General features: G+C 35.6%; 1 protein-coding gene across 6 annotated transcripts; it reads left to right on the forward strand.

Moving 5' to 3' along the window:
* Positions 1-2133: 2133 nt before the first annotated feature.
* LOC112167358 (putative DNA glycosylase At3g47830) lies at positions 2134-7309 on the forward strand. Of its 6 annotated transcripts, none has more exons than XR_005800853.1 (9): positions 2134-2788; positions 3151-3317; positions 3421-3578; positions 3699-3766; positions 4826-5096; positions 5873-5991; positions 6269-6299; positions 6600-6656; positions 6882-7309. XR_005800853.1 is itself a non-coding variant. In XM_024304371.2 (2 exons), the coding sequence occupies exons 1-2, from the start codon at positions 6760-6762 to the stop codon at positions 7125-7127; spliced, it is 288 nt and encodes a 95-aa protein (XP_024160139.1). In that variant the 5' UTR covers positions 6663-6759; the 3' UTR covers positions 7128-7309. The 6 variants fall into 6 exon arrangements, 1 of the variants encoding a protein (XP_024160139.1); XR_005800852.1 differs by lacking the exon at positions 3699-3766 and adding an exon at positions 6775-6801; XR_005800851.1 differs by lacking the exon at positions 3699-3766.
* Positions 7310-16251: the final 8942 nt, after the last annotated feature.

The raw sequence follows: 16251 nt of genomic DNA on the forward strand, positions 1-16251 counted from the left end.
GAGACTTTCTTTCAAATAGGTACATATATCGTATTCGTAATTCAAATTACCTATGCATCAGATTTATTTAGTATAATATCTTTGTTAATCTCTTGATTTTGTGTGTAAAGCTTGAATTTGATGAATTTTTAGTAATTAGAAATTTCAATTTGTGAATATGGTACAAAACTTGGTTTCATTCCTTCAAAATAGAATCGTTATTTCTAATTACCTGATACCTAGATTGCTTTAATATGTAATACCTATGATTTAGATGTTTGTTTTTGTAGTTTTAAATTATTTGTGTGACTATATCATTGGTTGTTTATTCCATAACCTATAGTATTGACAATTAATATACCTATAATTTAGATAATATATTTTGGATATATGTATGTAAATCCTAATAGAGTTTTACCTTTGAATGTAAATCCTAATAGAGTTTTACCTTTGAAATAGATCTATGAAGGTAATTTGCAATTGTATAAGGAATCACAACATGCAGGGCACTAGCACTTGGGAGATTTTTGAAGACTACATTGCAAAGTGCTAGTCGAGATGACGGATGAAGTGTTATAATGTTCTTTATATTAGGTTCAAAAATGTAAAGTTTATATTTCAATTGTAAAAACAAATTTAAAATTGTTTATTTCAATACTAGATAAACATCATTTACGGTTGTACTCATTGTCCCTATTTCAATAAATTTTTAGGTTTATTCCTTCAAAAAGAATGTGTATTTTAATTACCTTGATATTAGAAATAAATTTCTTAATATTGTAGAGTTTATTTTCAATTGTAAAACAATGAATGCTAATAATGAGTTTGCTAAATTATAGTGCAAAAACTCTTGCACATTCAAAATTATTCAATGTGCCAAAATTAAGGGATAATTATATATTAAACAAACTCTACAGTTACACATAACTATTATGTGGTCCTCGACCAACCCATAGAATCAGGCATCTATGTGTAGAAAAATGTAGGGGCGGAAAAAAAAAATATCTTAAAGCAATCAATGTACATCAAGTACAGTTTACATGGGCTAATTACATTAACTCGACTATTTTAGAAAATTAATGAATATGAAATGATTGTATAACTATACCTATTAGAACGGATAAGAAAATAACATACCTTAATGAGAGGATGTTTACTCATGTCGAGATATAATAAGAATATAACATAATCTGATGATACACAAACATATTTATTAAAAAATTGCAAATATATAGATCTCGGAAAGAAAGAAATATAGGATAATTAAGGCAATTAATCGTTTTGAATAAGATAAAAATCAAGGATTAAATTGATTGTATTAAATTCTAAATATTTAAATTCAAAAAATAGTCAACAGCTATATTTGAGGAATATTTTATTTATTTAATCAGAAGGGCAAAAAAGTCAAACTAAAAAAAGTGAAAAATCTTAATTATAGATTTAAAACCTATAAGGAAGGTTCAATTATGTGAATTGGCACTACTACAAAAAGTTAATCACACAACGGAACAGAAATCATCCGTTGTGTGTTTAAGTAAGTTTTATTGCACAACGGTACTTGTTATATTCTGTTGTGTGAATGCCAACAAAGTGATAACTTTTTTATCAGAACTACATTACACAACGGACTTAAGTAATGTCTGTCGTCTGAGTCTTAAAAAAATTAGCGGCAGATTTCCCTCCACTTTGGAGCCTTGGTTGCCTCTTGAAATCTGAAATTTGTGCTACTTGATACAACGGTGCTTTATATTTTCCGTTGTGTGATTGAAAACTGGATGCCAAATTTTGAGGAAGCTTGATTGAATGTCTTCCGCAAGATAAACCTAGTGCAAGCTGTAGAAATTAGACAACAGAAGTTATACTTTTCTGTTGTGTGAAAGTGGGAACATATAGGCGGCAACATTTTGAGCCAAATTGCTGTATGCGGCAGATTTCCCTCCATGTTTTGACATTTTGATACTCTTACAACAGTTTGTTAGGTTTCTGTTGTGTGATTGATTTGTTGGAAGTTTAATTGTGCCTCCCACCCAGGCCAAGCCACATCGTGTCGAAAGAAAGAAACAAATTCTCTCGAGCTCTCTCAGTTGTGAAACACTGAAACCCTCGTCTCTCCACCCCCCTCCCCACGACTCTCCTCTCTCAGTCTCTCGGTCTCTCGGTCTCTCTTGTCTCAATTTCATGCTCTCTTCTTCTTCAATCTCATCACCCCCTTTCAAACCCTAACCCTAAAATCTTCCTCCCCCAGCAATGGCCTCCTCCCCCGACCACAACCACACCCTGAACGGCGATTCCAACACCCACGCCTCCAAAAAGCCCAAACTCTCCTTCATCACTCCCTCCGAAATCGCCGCCGAATTCTCCCACCACGACCCCACCGTCGCCCGAATCAACAACGGCAGCTTCGGGTTCTGCCCTGACTCCGTCCTCCAGGCCCAGCGCCGCTGGTAGCTCAAGTACCTCTCCCAGCCCGATCACTTCTACTTCAACCACCTCCAAGCCGGGCATCATCCACTCCCGCACCCTCATCAAGGACCTCATCAACGCCGACCACGTCGACGAGGTCTCCAACACAGTCAACGCCACCACCGCCACCGCCATCGTCCTCCAGCAGGCCGCCTGGGGCTTCTCCGAGAGCAAGTTCAAGCAGGGACGTAGAGTAGTTGTACCAAAAATGCCGCTTGGGGAAAGAGCAGGTGACAAAAGTGAGTCTCGCTACTGCGGCGTGGAGACGGAGTTCAGCGATGACATGCCCAACGTCCTCGCCTTCAATCTCACCCATGGCTCCTTCGACTTCGTCGTCGCTACTCTGGTTCGTAATCTTCTTCCATTCCTTTTCCGATTTCATTTCCTTTCTGTGTTTAGAAATTCTGATGCCGCTTGATGGTGACTAACTAGCCAGTCACGTATTGTGGCTGCAAAACAGCTCTGTTTATTATGTGAATGGTCAATAAGCTCACTTAGAATAAGTTGTTAGAGGCGGTCCGGTGCGGCTGCTTTTACTATCAGCTCTCACTCTACAGCCACTAACTACATTCACGTCAATGAGCCAATTAGGATTTGATTTGGATTTTAGGTTGAGTGCTAGCTGTTAGAAATGGTGGATTTTTGGTAATGTTTAACTTTTGATGCTTGTCTGGTGAGTAACAAGCCAGTCGCATTTTGTCTTCACAGATTTCATCATTTGAAGTTGTACTAAGAAGATGAATCTGGTCCTATATTGACCAAGAAACCTGTGGTCATGGAATCCTATGATGAGATTTTGTTCCCTGAGCCTTCAGAGAGTTTTTTAGCTCGTGTCCAGAATCACCCTGCTAAAGCCTCCCCCAAATTACCTGCTGGTTTGACTCTGCCTTCTCCTAGTATAAGTTTTTCTGCCTTGCTGCCTGCAATCCTTTTTTTGTCTTGTTGTGGGTGTTTAATATTCCTTTTCATTGCATTTAGTGCCAGTTGAAGATCTAAGTAAAAGAAAGAGAGGTGACACAAAAGATCATCCCCTGACCCAGTGGTTCATGAATGTTTCAGAAGCTAATGAACTTCTACAACTGGCTGTGGCTCATCAGCAGATGAGCATTTCTCTCTCTGAAATTTCTGGATATATAGTAAGGAGCTTAGACCTTATTGATGTTATAAATTTTGTTGCATTTTTGTGAGTATCATGAGTTTTACTGCTGCATGTATTCTTAGATTGGTATGCACTTGCTGAATTTTTTTCTTTGCAGTGAATCTTTTGCCATGAATGCATGTTAGTGCCTATGATTCACATTTTTTTTTTGAGAGAGTTCTTGGGGTAAGCTCTCTGTTCTTACTCTTTTTGCAGTAAAAATTAATCCTGGTCATTTCCAAAAAAAAAAAAAAATTAATCCTAGTTAGACCTCTGAGGCCTACATTCAATAATTTGAATTTTGGAAGTAATTCACACTTCTCATTTATGTATCTAATTCCATCCTACTCGCCCTCTCCTCAGCGGTTATATCTTTTGGGCAATTTTGGGAATCTATATTTGAGAATTGCAAATTTTAAGATTGTCCTCGATAGGTTATTAAAGAAGGCATGTAAGCTTAGTGTTAAACCAATTTGTTTACTTGCTCACAGTAAAGGCTGTGAAGCTCACGATGGATTGTAAAAGATATTTTTGGGTCTATTATGTGACAAGTGAGAAACTTTGAACTAATACTATGCATTGAGTTGGTGGTTTATGTAATGTGCAAGCCAGGATAACTGTGTTTAATCTTAAAAATCATCATGTGCTCAGAGATACAGGAATACAATGTTATGTAGACCAATAACCTGCCATCCTCCCTACAGTAGGTCTGCTATAAATTGAACATTGTTATGTAACAAATCCTGGTTAGAAACTAGTTTATCGAACTGATTTTGGTTGAGTTCAGCCAAAATCATTCCAGGTCTAAGTTTCTTCCTTCCATCTGGTCTCTCTCTCTCTCTCTCTGGACAACACTTTGAACTGTATGACTGCTGCAACTTGCAACACAGTCAACAAATGTATGTGTATGGGCTCAGTAGAACTAAAAACATTATACGCAGATGCTTTTGTTTTCGTTAAGAGTCATGATGTTCTGGGGGTCTGTTTTTGTGTTTCAGATATGACCAGTACAGGTTCTTTTAATGCCATTCATGTCAGGTGGCTGTTTTCCGCATTTTGTCTGTTGTTTATGCTTGCTCCGTGGAATAGTTATTTTCATCATTGGGGGTCTAACTCTGTTTTAAGATATTTTGTTTTTTTATTCAAGAAAACCTGAACCAATGATCATATCTCTTAACTTGATTTTAAACACTTTATTTGAAAGTTTGATCTTTATCTATTGTTTTTTTTTTTGTAAATATGCAGGAGAATGGCATATATAGGTGCTTTGAAACACAAACATGGAGCTTGTGCAGCTATGCTAAATCCGTCATCAGCTGAGCCTCTGGTGTGGCCATCACCTTTGAAGTTTATTAGTGAGCTTAATGAGGAGGCAAAAGCTTTGTTAGAACAGGCCTTAACGGAGGCAAACAAGGAGAGGGAGAAGAATATCTTGAAAGGAAGCGGTTTCTCTCTTGCATCTCCATCGCATTCTGATGTGCATTCTGATATAGGGATGGATGACAATCTTTCTGAGGTAATTTCCTACCTTCCTGTCTATTTCTAAGTTCTGTTCTCAAATATGCCAATCAGATATGTATTCCTTTCCAGTAATCCAATTGATTGTTTGGAGTGAGTAGGTTGTTTCTAACTTGTTTGATTTGATTGTTTTCTCAAAACCAAAAATCCTAAAATCGTTTTCTTGCATATTTCTTTTGTTTCTGTTTTCGCAAGTTTCGAGGAACACTTCAGTAGAATCTCTTAGTAATTTCTTGTTGTCTTCGGGTGTAAATCATATTAAAAGAATATGACCCTGCATCAGTTGTGTCATAAGTTCATATTATTTCTGAGCATTTATTATTGATGGCAGTTCATTCTTTGGTTCTATTCCCAAAATCAGGCGCGCTAAGTAGTTTGTTGTCGTTGCTGTAAGAATCATAATTTTAACCTTTTAGTTTGATCTTATATGTCCTTTTGATGCATGATCTATGATATCATATCTTTGGTTAACCACTCTTGTTATTATTTTTTTTTAAAATAATAGCAGTGACAATGCACCTATTTTTTCATGTAATCTTGTCTTCACTAGCTTGCTGGATTGTCGTAATTCTTTAGTACTTTACCTATCTGATCTTATGAGTTCTAACATATAAATTTGTGTTAACTACTGCAAAAACACAGTGTAGCATATACTTGGAAAACTTATACAATTGGCTTTAAACATTACACTATTTGATGGAATGTTTCCCTTTAACTGATCTTTGATTCTGCATCTATTGATACATGCTTCCCTCTCCTCTTATTTTCTTCCAGACCTATGAGTGAACGTGATGATATATTGCTGTGAGACCCCAAATTTCAGAGTTTTGGGAGAAAAAGGAGGGTATTGTTACAGTTGGCATTGGTGGTCCAAACGGTTCTGGTAAAACATGGTAGGTGTACAGTTTTCTCTAGATGAAAAGCATTTGCTGCTTATGTTTGTTCAATTGTTAATCTTATTATAATTTTTGATGTCCTGTTTTTGACTATCAAGAAAAGAAACTCGTTGGTTCAAAATTACGCTCTTTGCTGGATATTCTAGTTGCAGTGGTATCTTATTCATTACATGCCACATTTTGTTCCTTTTAATTTCTTAACATTTCACTTTTGAGTTATATTGGTGAGACACATTCTGCTTATTTTGTTGCGTCTTTCTTCTTCGATATGCAGGTTGGGGTTTCTTTGCTTCACTTTATCAAAGGTAAAGCATGTAAATATTTTTTGATAGTATATTGCACCATTACTTTCTCATATTTTTTGGAACATACCAAATGCTTATACCATGACCTTCTGAACAGTCCTTCCTATTATTTATCAATTAGTGACTTGCATAGGGAAGGGTTATATCAGTGGTTGCTTCGAATATAGCTATTTGTTTAGATATATAGCTCATGGTTTGTAGCACTTGTTCTCAATGAGTTTATGTTTTTGGGATTATATAAATGAACTAAGAATCAATTCTGAATGCAATTACATCCTTCGTTTACATATGTGCTTGCAGGAAATGAAAGACCAAGGCTTTTGAATAGAAGATGAGTAGATACTTAAAGCCTTGAAGGTCTGGTTCATTCTCCTTTTTTTTTCTTTTCTTTCTCCCCTTGAATAATTAAGTAGCTACTTCTCCGTAGTGTACCAATGTCTAAGAGGTGGCTTGTGTTTTAATGTTCCAACTTCAGCAAGATGATTTTCCTGTGGACACCCATGTGAGTAGTTAGTAATATGATGGTTCAAGTGATTGATGATTCGTCATGTGCTTATTTTGACTTTTGGAATGGTTATGCAGGTGTTTGAGATTGCAAAGGCTATGGCTTGGGTTCCAGTTGGAGCAGACAGGAATAAGACATATCTTCATCTTAACCAATGGATACCAGATGAACTTAAATTTGATCTGAACTGCCTTCTATATACACATGGTAAGCTCTACCGCAAGTGCATCAAGAAAGGAGGTAGCACTGGTAAGCAGCAAGAAAAGGAATACAAGGATATCAATTCCAATTTCATGTATGCAATCTGCAATGAAGTCGTGTAATCAACACTAGTACATCATGGACTAGTTATTAGCCATGATGCAGTTTTCTCTGCATCTACAACTTTGATTTCCATTTGAATGGGTAGAATTAGAAACAGTTCTGTTATCTCAGTGAATTACGGAGGCCAATCGACTTTTATATATGTTAATATTTGCTTACAGCATCAATTATTGAATTGTATTTGCATTGTGTTTAAAAGTAATGCTCAGATATCTAACAACCAACAACATAAACCAATGCTAGCTGTTGTGTGAACTAACAACCAACAACAAAAGAAAACAAAATTATGTTGTGTGAGATTCATAACACAACAGAAATAACATTATCTCTGTTGTCTGAATAATCAACAGACAAAGGTGATAATTTCACTTCAGTTGTGTGAGATTCATAACACACAACAGAAATAACATTATCTCTGTTGTCTGAATAATCAACAGACAAGGGTGATAATTTCACTTCAGTTGTGTGAGATTCATAACACACAACAGAAATAACATTATCTCTGTTGTCTGAATAATCAACAGACAAGGGAGATAATTTTACTTCAGTTGTGTGTTACTTACCTCAGACAACAAATATTAAGTTATATCCGTTGTCTGTTAGTAGTCTCAGACAACAAATAATGAGTTATATCCGTTGTGTGTTATGAATCTCAGACAACAAAGAATAAGTCATACCTGTTGTGTTATGAATCTCAGACAACGGCAAAATTTCATCTTCTGTTGTCTGAATGTGCCGAGGCATCGCCGCGCATGCCATGCCAGGCATATGCTGCGCAGAACTCACACAACGGAAATAGGTATTTCTGTTGAGCAAACTATTATCACACAACGGTGAAATCACCGTTGTCTGATTTTTCAATCACACAACACTCACTTAGACCACGGTCAGCTTGGTCATCAGACAACAGAAATCCACCGTCGTCTGATGACCTTTTTGTAGTAGTGTGGGTGTAGATTAAAAGAAAATATAGGGATGAATTTTTCTTAATAGGAGCTTTGTTTTTTGGGTTTTTATCTAATTTTCTCATAAACTTTTACAAATTCAGAATCTGGAATGTTGAAGGAACACAGCATCAGTCATATGCTCTTTTTCATATAGATCACTGTCATCCTGTTGTGCCTATGCCACTGTGAATACCTGCCTTTGGCCTCTTTAGATGCATTAGCAGTCAATTCTGCTGGTGGATCCTCTCTCAATACATGGTCAAAGTCTAGTATGCCTAGGTTGAGTTCTATGTCTCCTTTCCACTTCTTGAATTTCAATCCATTGAGCAATTCAATTTGATTAATGCTCATTGGAAAATGCATGGCTGGAATGAAATTAATTTAAATCAATCATTCAACATATATTCTAGTTTGACAATATACTAGAATCATATGCATATCCCAAATGTTAATTCATATAGAATAAACATTTTAAATGAATCACATATATACAGATATATAAATAAACAGATATCATGTTCAAGATGCTGGTATCATTTGTGATACACTTATCTCTAACGATATATTTATGAATGTTCATTATTATACATATGTTAAACTAGAAAGTCTAATGTTGATATCCAACCGCTTTGGAAGTTAGATTGTAATTTAAACTTTCAAGTTTTATTCATGTTTCCTGCTATGAATGTATGTTCATACATATACACTACAACTATTTTGAAAGCATTCAATACATATGCAGAACACATTCAGAAAGAAAAATCCTATTTAGCCTATTGCATATATCAGTATAATCATGGCTACTTTTGCAGCAATATGAATTTACATGAAATATGCAGCAGTTTCTGAAGTTAGATACAATTTTCACATGTATACATATAAAAAATAATCATTATATAATTAAATAAAAACAATACTCAGTTTATACAATAACAACAATAAAAGTCATTATCTCTCTGTATTTAATTGATATGCAGATATATTTATATGAACAGCAGCATGTCATCATCAATGCCCAGGATATATATAAATTTGCATTATAATAAACATCGATCTAAATCTGTGCATAGTTGCTCTGATACCAATTGTTAGATTCAATATGAAACATAAACTTATAACTCAAGTATACTATCTCAAATGTTAGATCAATATTATGAAATAAAATTATAAAACTAACTTGGTGGATTGCTGCCTTTATCCATTGGTGATCTGCTGCCGTTATCTATCTGATCTTCTCCTAAATTCACCCTGTATCTCTCTTTATTTCTTGATGGGACAAACTCAATGAGAGGGTCTTTATGTTCTAGCAGGGATCAACAACAAATTCCACTTTATTTATAAAGTTGTTCAACATATATAGCAGTTACATGGCAGTTCCTTCCATCAAGGAACTATCAAAATAGCTTCCTAATAGATTTGTCTGGATAACCACACATTTGAATTTGAAATTCTTTAACAGATATTCTAATATATAAACTTAATTCGATTACTTAAAATGTTTTTATATATTAGTTAATGTATTTACATTTGTGACAAGACCCGCCCCGAATTTCATCCTGAAATCCGAGGTGGCCCTGTGGGGCCCACCTTAGGGATAACTCTACCAAAAATTAGGCAGAGTCACATCAAGGATGCAAGTGTGCCTTTTAGTTTGTTCATGCTAGTTTAATTTATGTTTTTGCTTGAGGACAAGCAAAGTGTAAGTGTGAGGTATTTTGTTAGGTCCATAATTACCTACTAATTATTCCCCTAATCTTGCACTTTTACTTAACCTTTGTGTTTATTTATATATATTTATTATGTTTTCCTTATCATGCTAGGAAATGATGGAGAAGCTTGGAAATGCACTAAAAAGTCAACTTTAGCACATTCTCCTACTCCGGCTAGGAGAAATCGAGTTAGGCAAGAAAGGAGGAGTGGCAGAATGACCAAATGAACTTCAAATGAGTTGAAACTTTCCAGATCCATTCTATACATCCTAAGGATCATTTCCTATGAAGAGTGAAAGAGCTAGTTCGGAGTGGAAGACCTTCATACGATCAGCACAAATTTCTGACTAAAAGATGAGAATTGCAAAACCGGACCTGTAAGGATTCTGGCAGCATTTCGGGCCAAACCACCTGAACTAAGCTCTGAAATTTTACCTGGATGATTTACACTCATGGAGAAACATTTTTTTATGAAGAAGTCAAAGGAAATTCTGAACTTTCGGTGGAGATTCAATTGAAGGAACTAAGGAGAAGAAAGTGCGCAAAAGGACAAAAAATGTGTCAACTGTCGTCAACGCCAGATTTCAGACATTTCCAGCCAAGTTGGCCGGCCAAGAACATGTGTGGAGGACAGAAAAGAGCTGATTAGGGTTAGAGACTTTAGGTGGGAAGACTTTAGGTCTAGGTTATTTTGAAATTCAAAAGTTGAAAAATGACAAGTGGTCTAATTCTTACACCTTACACATTTGTCTCCCATTTATTACCTTGTTCCCCTACACAATGACCTTTCTACCCTTACTTTTTCTCCTCCACCAAAATATCTATGGGCTTTCTAGGTCATTTATATGTGGAGTTAAAAACTAGATCCACATTTTGTGCTTACACATTTGTCAATCACATCTAGCCCTTCATTCCTTTTGATCTCCACCCTTGATTTGAATTGTCTTGGCCTTTAAATAGCCCATTCTCTCTCCCCAAGACCGTTCACCCTTCTACTCTCTCATTTTGCAACACCAAAATCTCTCTTTTCTCTAGTTCTTGCATATTTTCTCTCTAGTTTTGAGTTCTAGTTCATAGTTGCTTAAGTTTGTGTGAGAAATAGGTGTGTAGGCACTTGGGTTTCACCAAAACCGAGGTTACTACACACTCTAAATTGATCACAACACTTGCTTTCACATATCCAAGCCCTTGTTCTTGCTTGTTCTTGAGTTTTGTGGGTGTGTATGGTGTTTTGGGTTGTAAAAACCGAAAATCCATACCTGGAAGCAATTCTTTCATCATTTTACATCTAGAGAGCTAGGTGGGATCTTTGACATCTTGGTTTGACTCCACCAAGAGTCAAACCTGTGGGTAGTTCTTCCTTTTCCCTTCCTTCTCTCTTTAATTTGATGTTTATTGATAGGAGCATAAAATGCTATGAATTTATAGTTCAAACCTCTATACTTTTGCTTAGTTTATTCCTTAAAAAGATCAATTTAACTTTGTTATTTTCTTAGGCACTTTGAGAAGCAGTTAAGGAGAAAAGATAGCTACAATGAGGAAATCAAGGCACTTCACATGAAGTAGTGATGCAAAGGATGGAGTCTAATCATTCATTTGGTCATAAAACTCAAGAGAAGATGGAGAAAGTTGCCGTGCAAAATAGTTGAAGAGAAGTAGAAAACAGAGTACAAGAGTCTGCCTTATTTTCTTCTGTTTTGGGAAGCTGTTTTGAAGAACCTTCAAGTGGAATTATGAAGAAAGGCCTGCAACATTTAAAGATCACATGTTCTACTATAACTGAAGGCAAATATTTGGTCCAGAATGATAAGGAGGAAGCCGGAGGCTGTGCTCAAAGTTGGTTCCCCGAGAAGACTGTTTCCATCAGCTTTTCAGGAAGCTTTTTCAAGGACTTTTATACTGGACTTAAGGGATGATAATCATGAATTTCTCTGTCCAGAATTTAAGAATATATGTTGTAGAGCAGTATAGAATCAAGAATCATCCAGAAAGGTGGTGTAATGAAGAAGTTACGATGCTGCATAGATGAGCAGAGGATAAGGAAAATCTGGAATTTCTGACAAGTCTTTATGCGAAGCATTTTCAAGACCGTTGTTGGGCCACGTTTCAAGAAGCTTTCTAGAAGATTTTTGCACGGTTTTGAAGGGTGACATCAGAAGTATTATGTGGCAGAATATCACCTTCGAATCTGCTGGGAACCCTTGTCAAACATGGAGAGGGAAATCAGTCCTAGTTGAGAAAGGAAAGTGAATTAAAGGCTATATTTTCTGAAGATATTCTTGGCAGATTTTGGGACGAATTTTATTGGATTTTTGCTGCATTATACTTATCAAGAGACTATTAGAAAGACTTAAGGAAGGTTCAGAAGATTGTGGGGGCAGCCAAGCAAGTGGAATTGGAGAAGAATAAGGAGAACTCAACCCGGTTTTGAAGAGAAAAGTTAGGGGTTTGTAAACAATAAAATAGGAGGCTTCTTGGGTTAAAAAGGCAGACCATATCATACAGAATTCACGCCTAAAAACACCCTAGCTCTCTGATTTTCCAAGCTCCATACAAGCATAAGGAAAAGAAGCCACCAAAGTCGCCATCTGCCACCACCGTGACCATCCATCTTCAAGCAACATCCACCGTGCCTCTTCACTCTCTTTTTCTGCGACTTTGCCCTTTTATTTTCAATATGTTACTGTGTGTTTACCTTAGAACAATGAGTAGCTAAATACTTTTGTGTTAGGGGCTAGTTTGAAGCCCTAAACTATGGTTCAAGTTTCATAATAAATTTCTATGTTTTAGTTACTTTGTCAATGAGATTGTTCTTTGGTTCTGGATTAGATGAATCTTTTATATGTATTTTTTATGTGGTTGCAAACATATAGGATATGCATGTAATTGGTGCTAGGTTAAATAGCAATTCACCTAATAGTTTTGTGATTTTAACCGAAGTAGTAAAACCTCTCGCCTAGGTGTGTACCAAAGATGAGGAATGCAACTAGACACGCTTGTTGTACTAGTTTGTACAATTAGATTGACATCCTTCCATATGTGCTTAATGCTTTAGAACTTGCTAAATGTAGGAGCTGCTTGTGATCTCTATGTTGCATGTTTTCAAAAGGTTCTAATAACGGCGCTTGATCTTGTTAGAACAATATAGGGAAGTAATATAAGGTACTTAGCTTGCTTTTAGCTTTGTAACTTGGTCAATCTCTCTCTCATGACTTAGTAATAAACATAGGAAGAAAAATTGGAATTTGGATTGTGTTTAGTGGTGAATAACGAACTCCTAACTGCTCATCATCATATTCACAAACTTTACTTTAGATTCATCTTTTGTTCTTACTTTATTTTCAGCATAATTAATCAATAATTTCCCCCAATTGTGTTTTTAAATTTGTTTTATTATAGTTTCTAGTTTTCTTTGTTTTCTAGGTTACATAAATTGAAGGTGAACCCTTGATCCTTGGCGTAGAACGATCCCTTACTTTCACTACTACAACTTGACAACAAAAAGGGTTTTAAATTGCGTGTTATTTTTAGCAGAGCATTTATGGCTTGTCCTTGTAATAATATGTGTTGTGAGTAGTTGGACTAGCTCTAGCCAAACTTATGTGCAAATAATGTAAATTTTCAAGTGTTTTGATGTTTATGCATGTTTTGAATCTATGGGCTTCTAAACTTTAATGCTTACTAAATGTGTTTGCTAGCTTAGTCACCTAGAAAGCATGTTTAGGAAACTAATGAATTGGAAACTTGAACTTTACCACTTCTTGAATCCATGAGCATGAGTAGCCTTTAGGTGGTGGCTTAATGATTCCTACGGGAATTGTTAAGTTGCTTGAATTTCTTACTTTAAACTTAATGCATAAACTGTGAGTTTAATTGCTCTAAGGGGGTGTTAGGCTTGCGGTTTATAGCCCACTTGTGTTTCAATGAAATATAAATGGGATTAAGGTTGTGTAATTTAACTTAGCTTCACCAAAGTTTGTTGAGTTGCATGATTAGTTGGTTTCTTGGTATCTTCACCAAGGCACTAAGGGGAAATTTGTCAAAGCATGTTACTACATCAAATATGGGTTACATTTTGTACATGAGTAAGGTTAGGTGTGATGCGTAAGTCTCTACTCCTCTCATTGATTTAGTCTCCACATTTTTATTAGCTTAGTTTAATTTTTGTGCAACTTAGTTAATCGTAAAACTAAAATCAACCAAGCCATTTACTACCATAATTGTTAATATCATCCTTGCAATCTTTAGCTTCCAAAGGGCTAAGGTTGTGAACTTGTAAAAAGTTAGATTGCATTTTTTTCTAGGCTTTGCGGGAATCTAGCTAGGTTTGAGTTTCCCCCAATCCTTTGGGTACGACACTCTTCACTTCCCTATATTAAAACTTGACCTCCTACACTTGGGAGTAGGGAACATCATACACAAATTTGCACACACTTTCATACTAAATAATGTCTCCAACAATGACTTTGTTTTTACTTTAGTTTGAGTACCTTATTTAGTCAAAGACTTGAAATTATGTTGTTCAGGTTATCGTTCCTAATTTCTTGCAAGTGTATTTACCATCCGGAAACTTTGTATTATGACACCATGAGGTTCGAGTTATTGTTATATCTGGCAAACTGGCACAAACTAATGCTCCTTGACCTCTCTTTCCCTCGTTAGGTGTCTCTTTCAAGTTTTGTTTTAGGGAAGGGACATATGAAGGGGAAGAGATTCATGTGGAGAAATGGTGCCACCATAAAGTATTGAAACCTAACTCTTTATTTGTTCAACCAATGCCATTATTAAGGGAGTTTACACCATTATTAAGGGGGTTTGGTTGAAGAGATCCAGACTAAAGTGATTATGGGTGTGCAATTAATCAATCCTATCCTGTTAGAAAGAAGAAGAAAGGGGCATCCCCTTTGACAGTAAAAACAACCCATGAATGCTAAGGTTACTTGATTCAAAGTTGAGGATCTAATCTCTACCAAATGGTAAAAAAAAAAAAAATGAAGAAGAAGAAGAAGAAGAAAAGGATAAAACACCACTTAGAGCATCTCCAGCAGAGACGTCTTTTGGTTCCTATCAAATTTTGATAGCTGACATGGCAATTTGACATTTACTAGAATTCTACTCCAATAGATGGGTCAAAAGAATATTATTATTTTATTACTTTTTTCTGTTTTTTATGTTTATCCTTTCTTCTCTCTCTTTTCTCCAACAAATCTTCATTCTCCTTCTCTATCTTTCTGAACATCAGTTAATTTTGTAAATAAGGCAGACCAAAGTTGAGAAGATTATGAGCAAAGACGGTGGAGGACCATCGACCATCCTTTTTGGATCTCATCTCATCTGTTTGGACTGTTTTCTCTTTCCTTCTCTATCTTCCTTTCCTGTTTGGGTTGTTTCTCTAATCTCTTCATTGTATTCATTTTTTTTTCAAATACTGATCAATCATTGCCAGCCATAGACGTACTATTTGGGCGTTAGTATTCTTGATCCATCTAAATCTCTTTTGCAGAGACCTTTTTACCCAGCAATCATCTTCTTCCTCTGAACCCAAACTGCTTTTCCCCTTCTTGATCTTCACATCTTTTAACAATCTGATGCTTTGGGTACACCAATCAAAATTTTGATTCGAGTAATAACCATATTGGAATAAGATTTCTATTGATATACTCCTAAAATTTCAGGTAGTATTGCTTCTTTTATGTCAAAATTGCAGATCTACAGACTTCTACTTTGGTTTGGGTAGGAAAGAAAGAGTGACGAGAATGAAAGAGCAACAAGAGAGAGAAATAATAAAAAATTAAAAGGCAGAAGACTCAGCCACTGTTAAATTTGATAGATTGAAACGAAACTGTCATCCACATGGCAAATGACATATGAGTTGGTTTATCTATCATTTATAGCTGTTGAGCCTCTACTTGGAAAATAACCATTCCGTTGGAGATAGTCTTAAAGTTGATGTCTTCACATTCCATATTAAAATATGGATCGATGTGGGACCCTCCAACATTATTTGCATAGACCCTTTTATATTATGGATGAAACTCATTATTTTCCGTATTAGTTTAGCTTATTTTTAATACTTTTCATATCGGTTGAAGAGATTATACAAATTGGATATTGTTTTTGGACAATTTATAAATAACTTAACGATGCATAAATATTTTTATACTGCCAATTGGGTAAAGTGTATTCTTGGCTTTCCGTTTTGGCTCCAATCTAGTTTTTGAAAATTCGTTAGAGTTAATTATTTTCCTATTAATAGAGTCCACCGGAGATGCTCTAAAAAACAAGAGACCATTTTTAGACCTTCAAAGTTTTCTGCGTAAATTCTCACCCAATGCAGAACTTCAAAAACATCATTAAAAAAAAAAATCATCATTTTACAGCTTCCAAGCATGCTAGATTCCAGTATCTCACAATAGCTTACAGGTGTGGAGACGACAACTAGTTTTGCAACTTCAAACATTATGTTC

The sequence above is a fragment of the Rosa chinensis genome, chromosome 5 (assembly GCF_002994745.2).
Source record: "Rosa chinensis cultivar Old Blush chromosome 5, RchiOBHm-V2, whole genome shotgun sequence".
Taxonomy (NCBI): Eukaryota; Viridiplantae; Streptophyta; class Magnoliopsida; order Rosales; family Rosaceae; genus Rosa; species Rosa chinensis.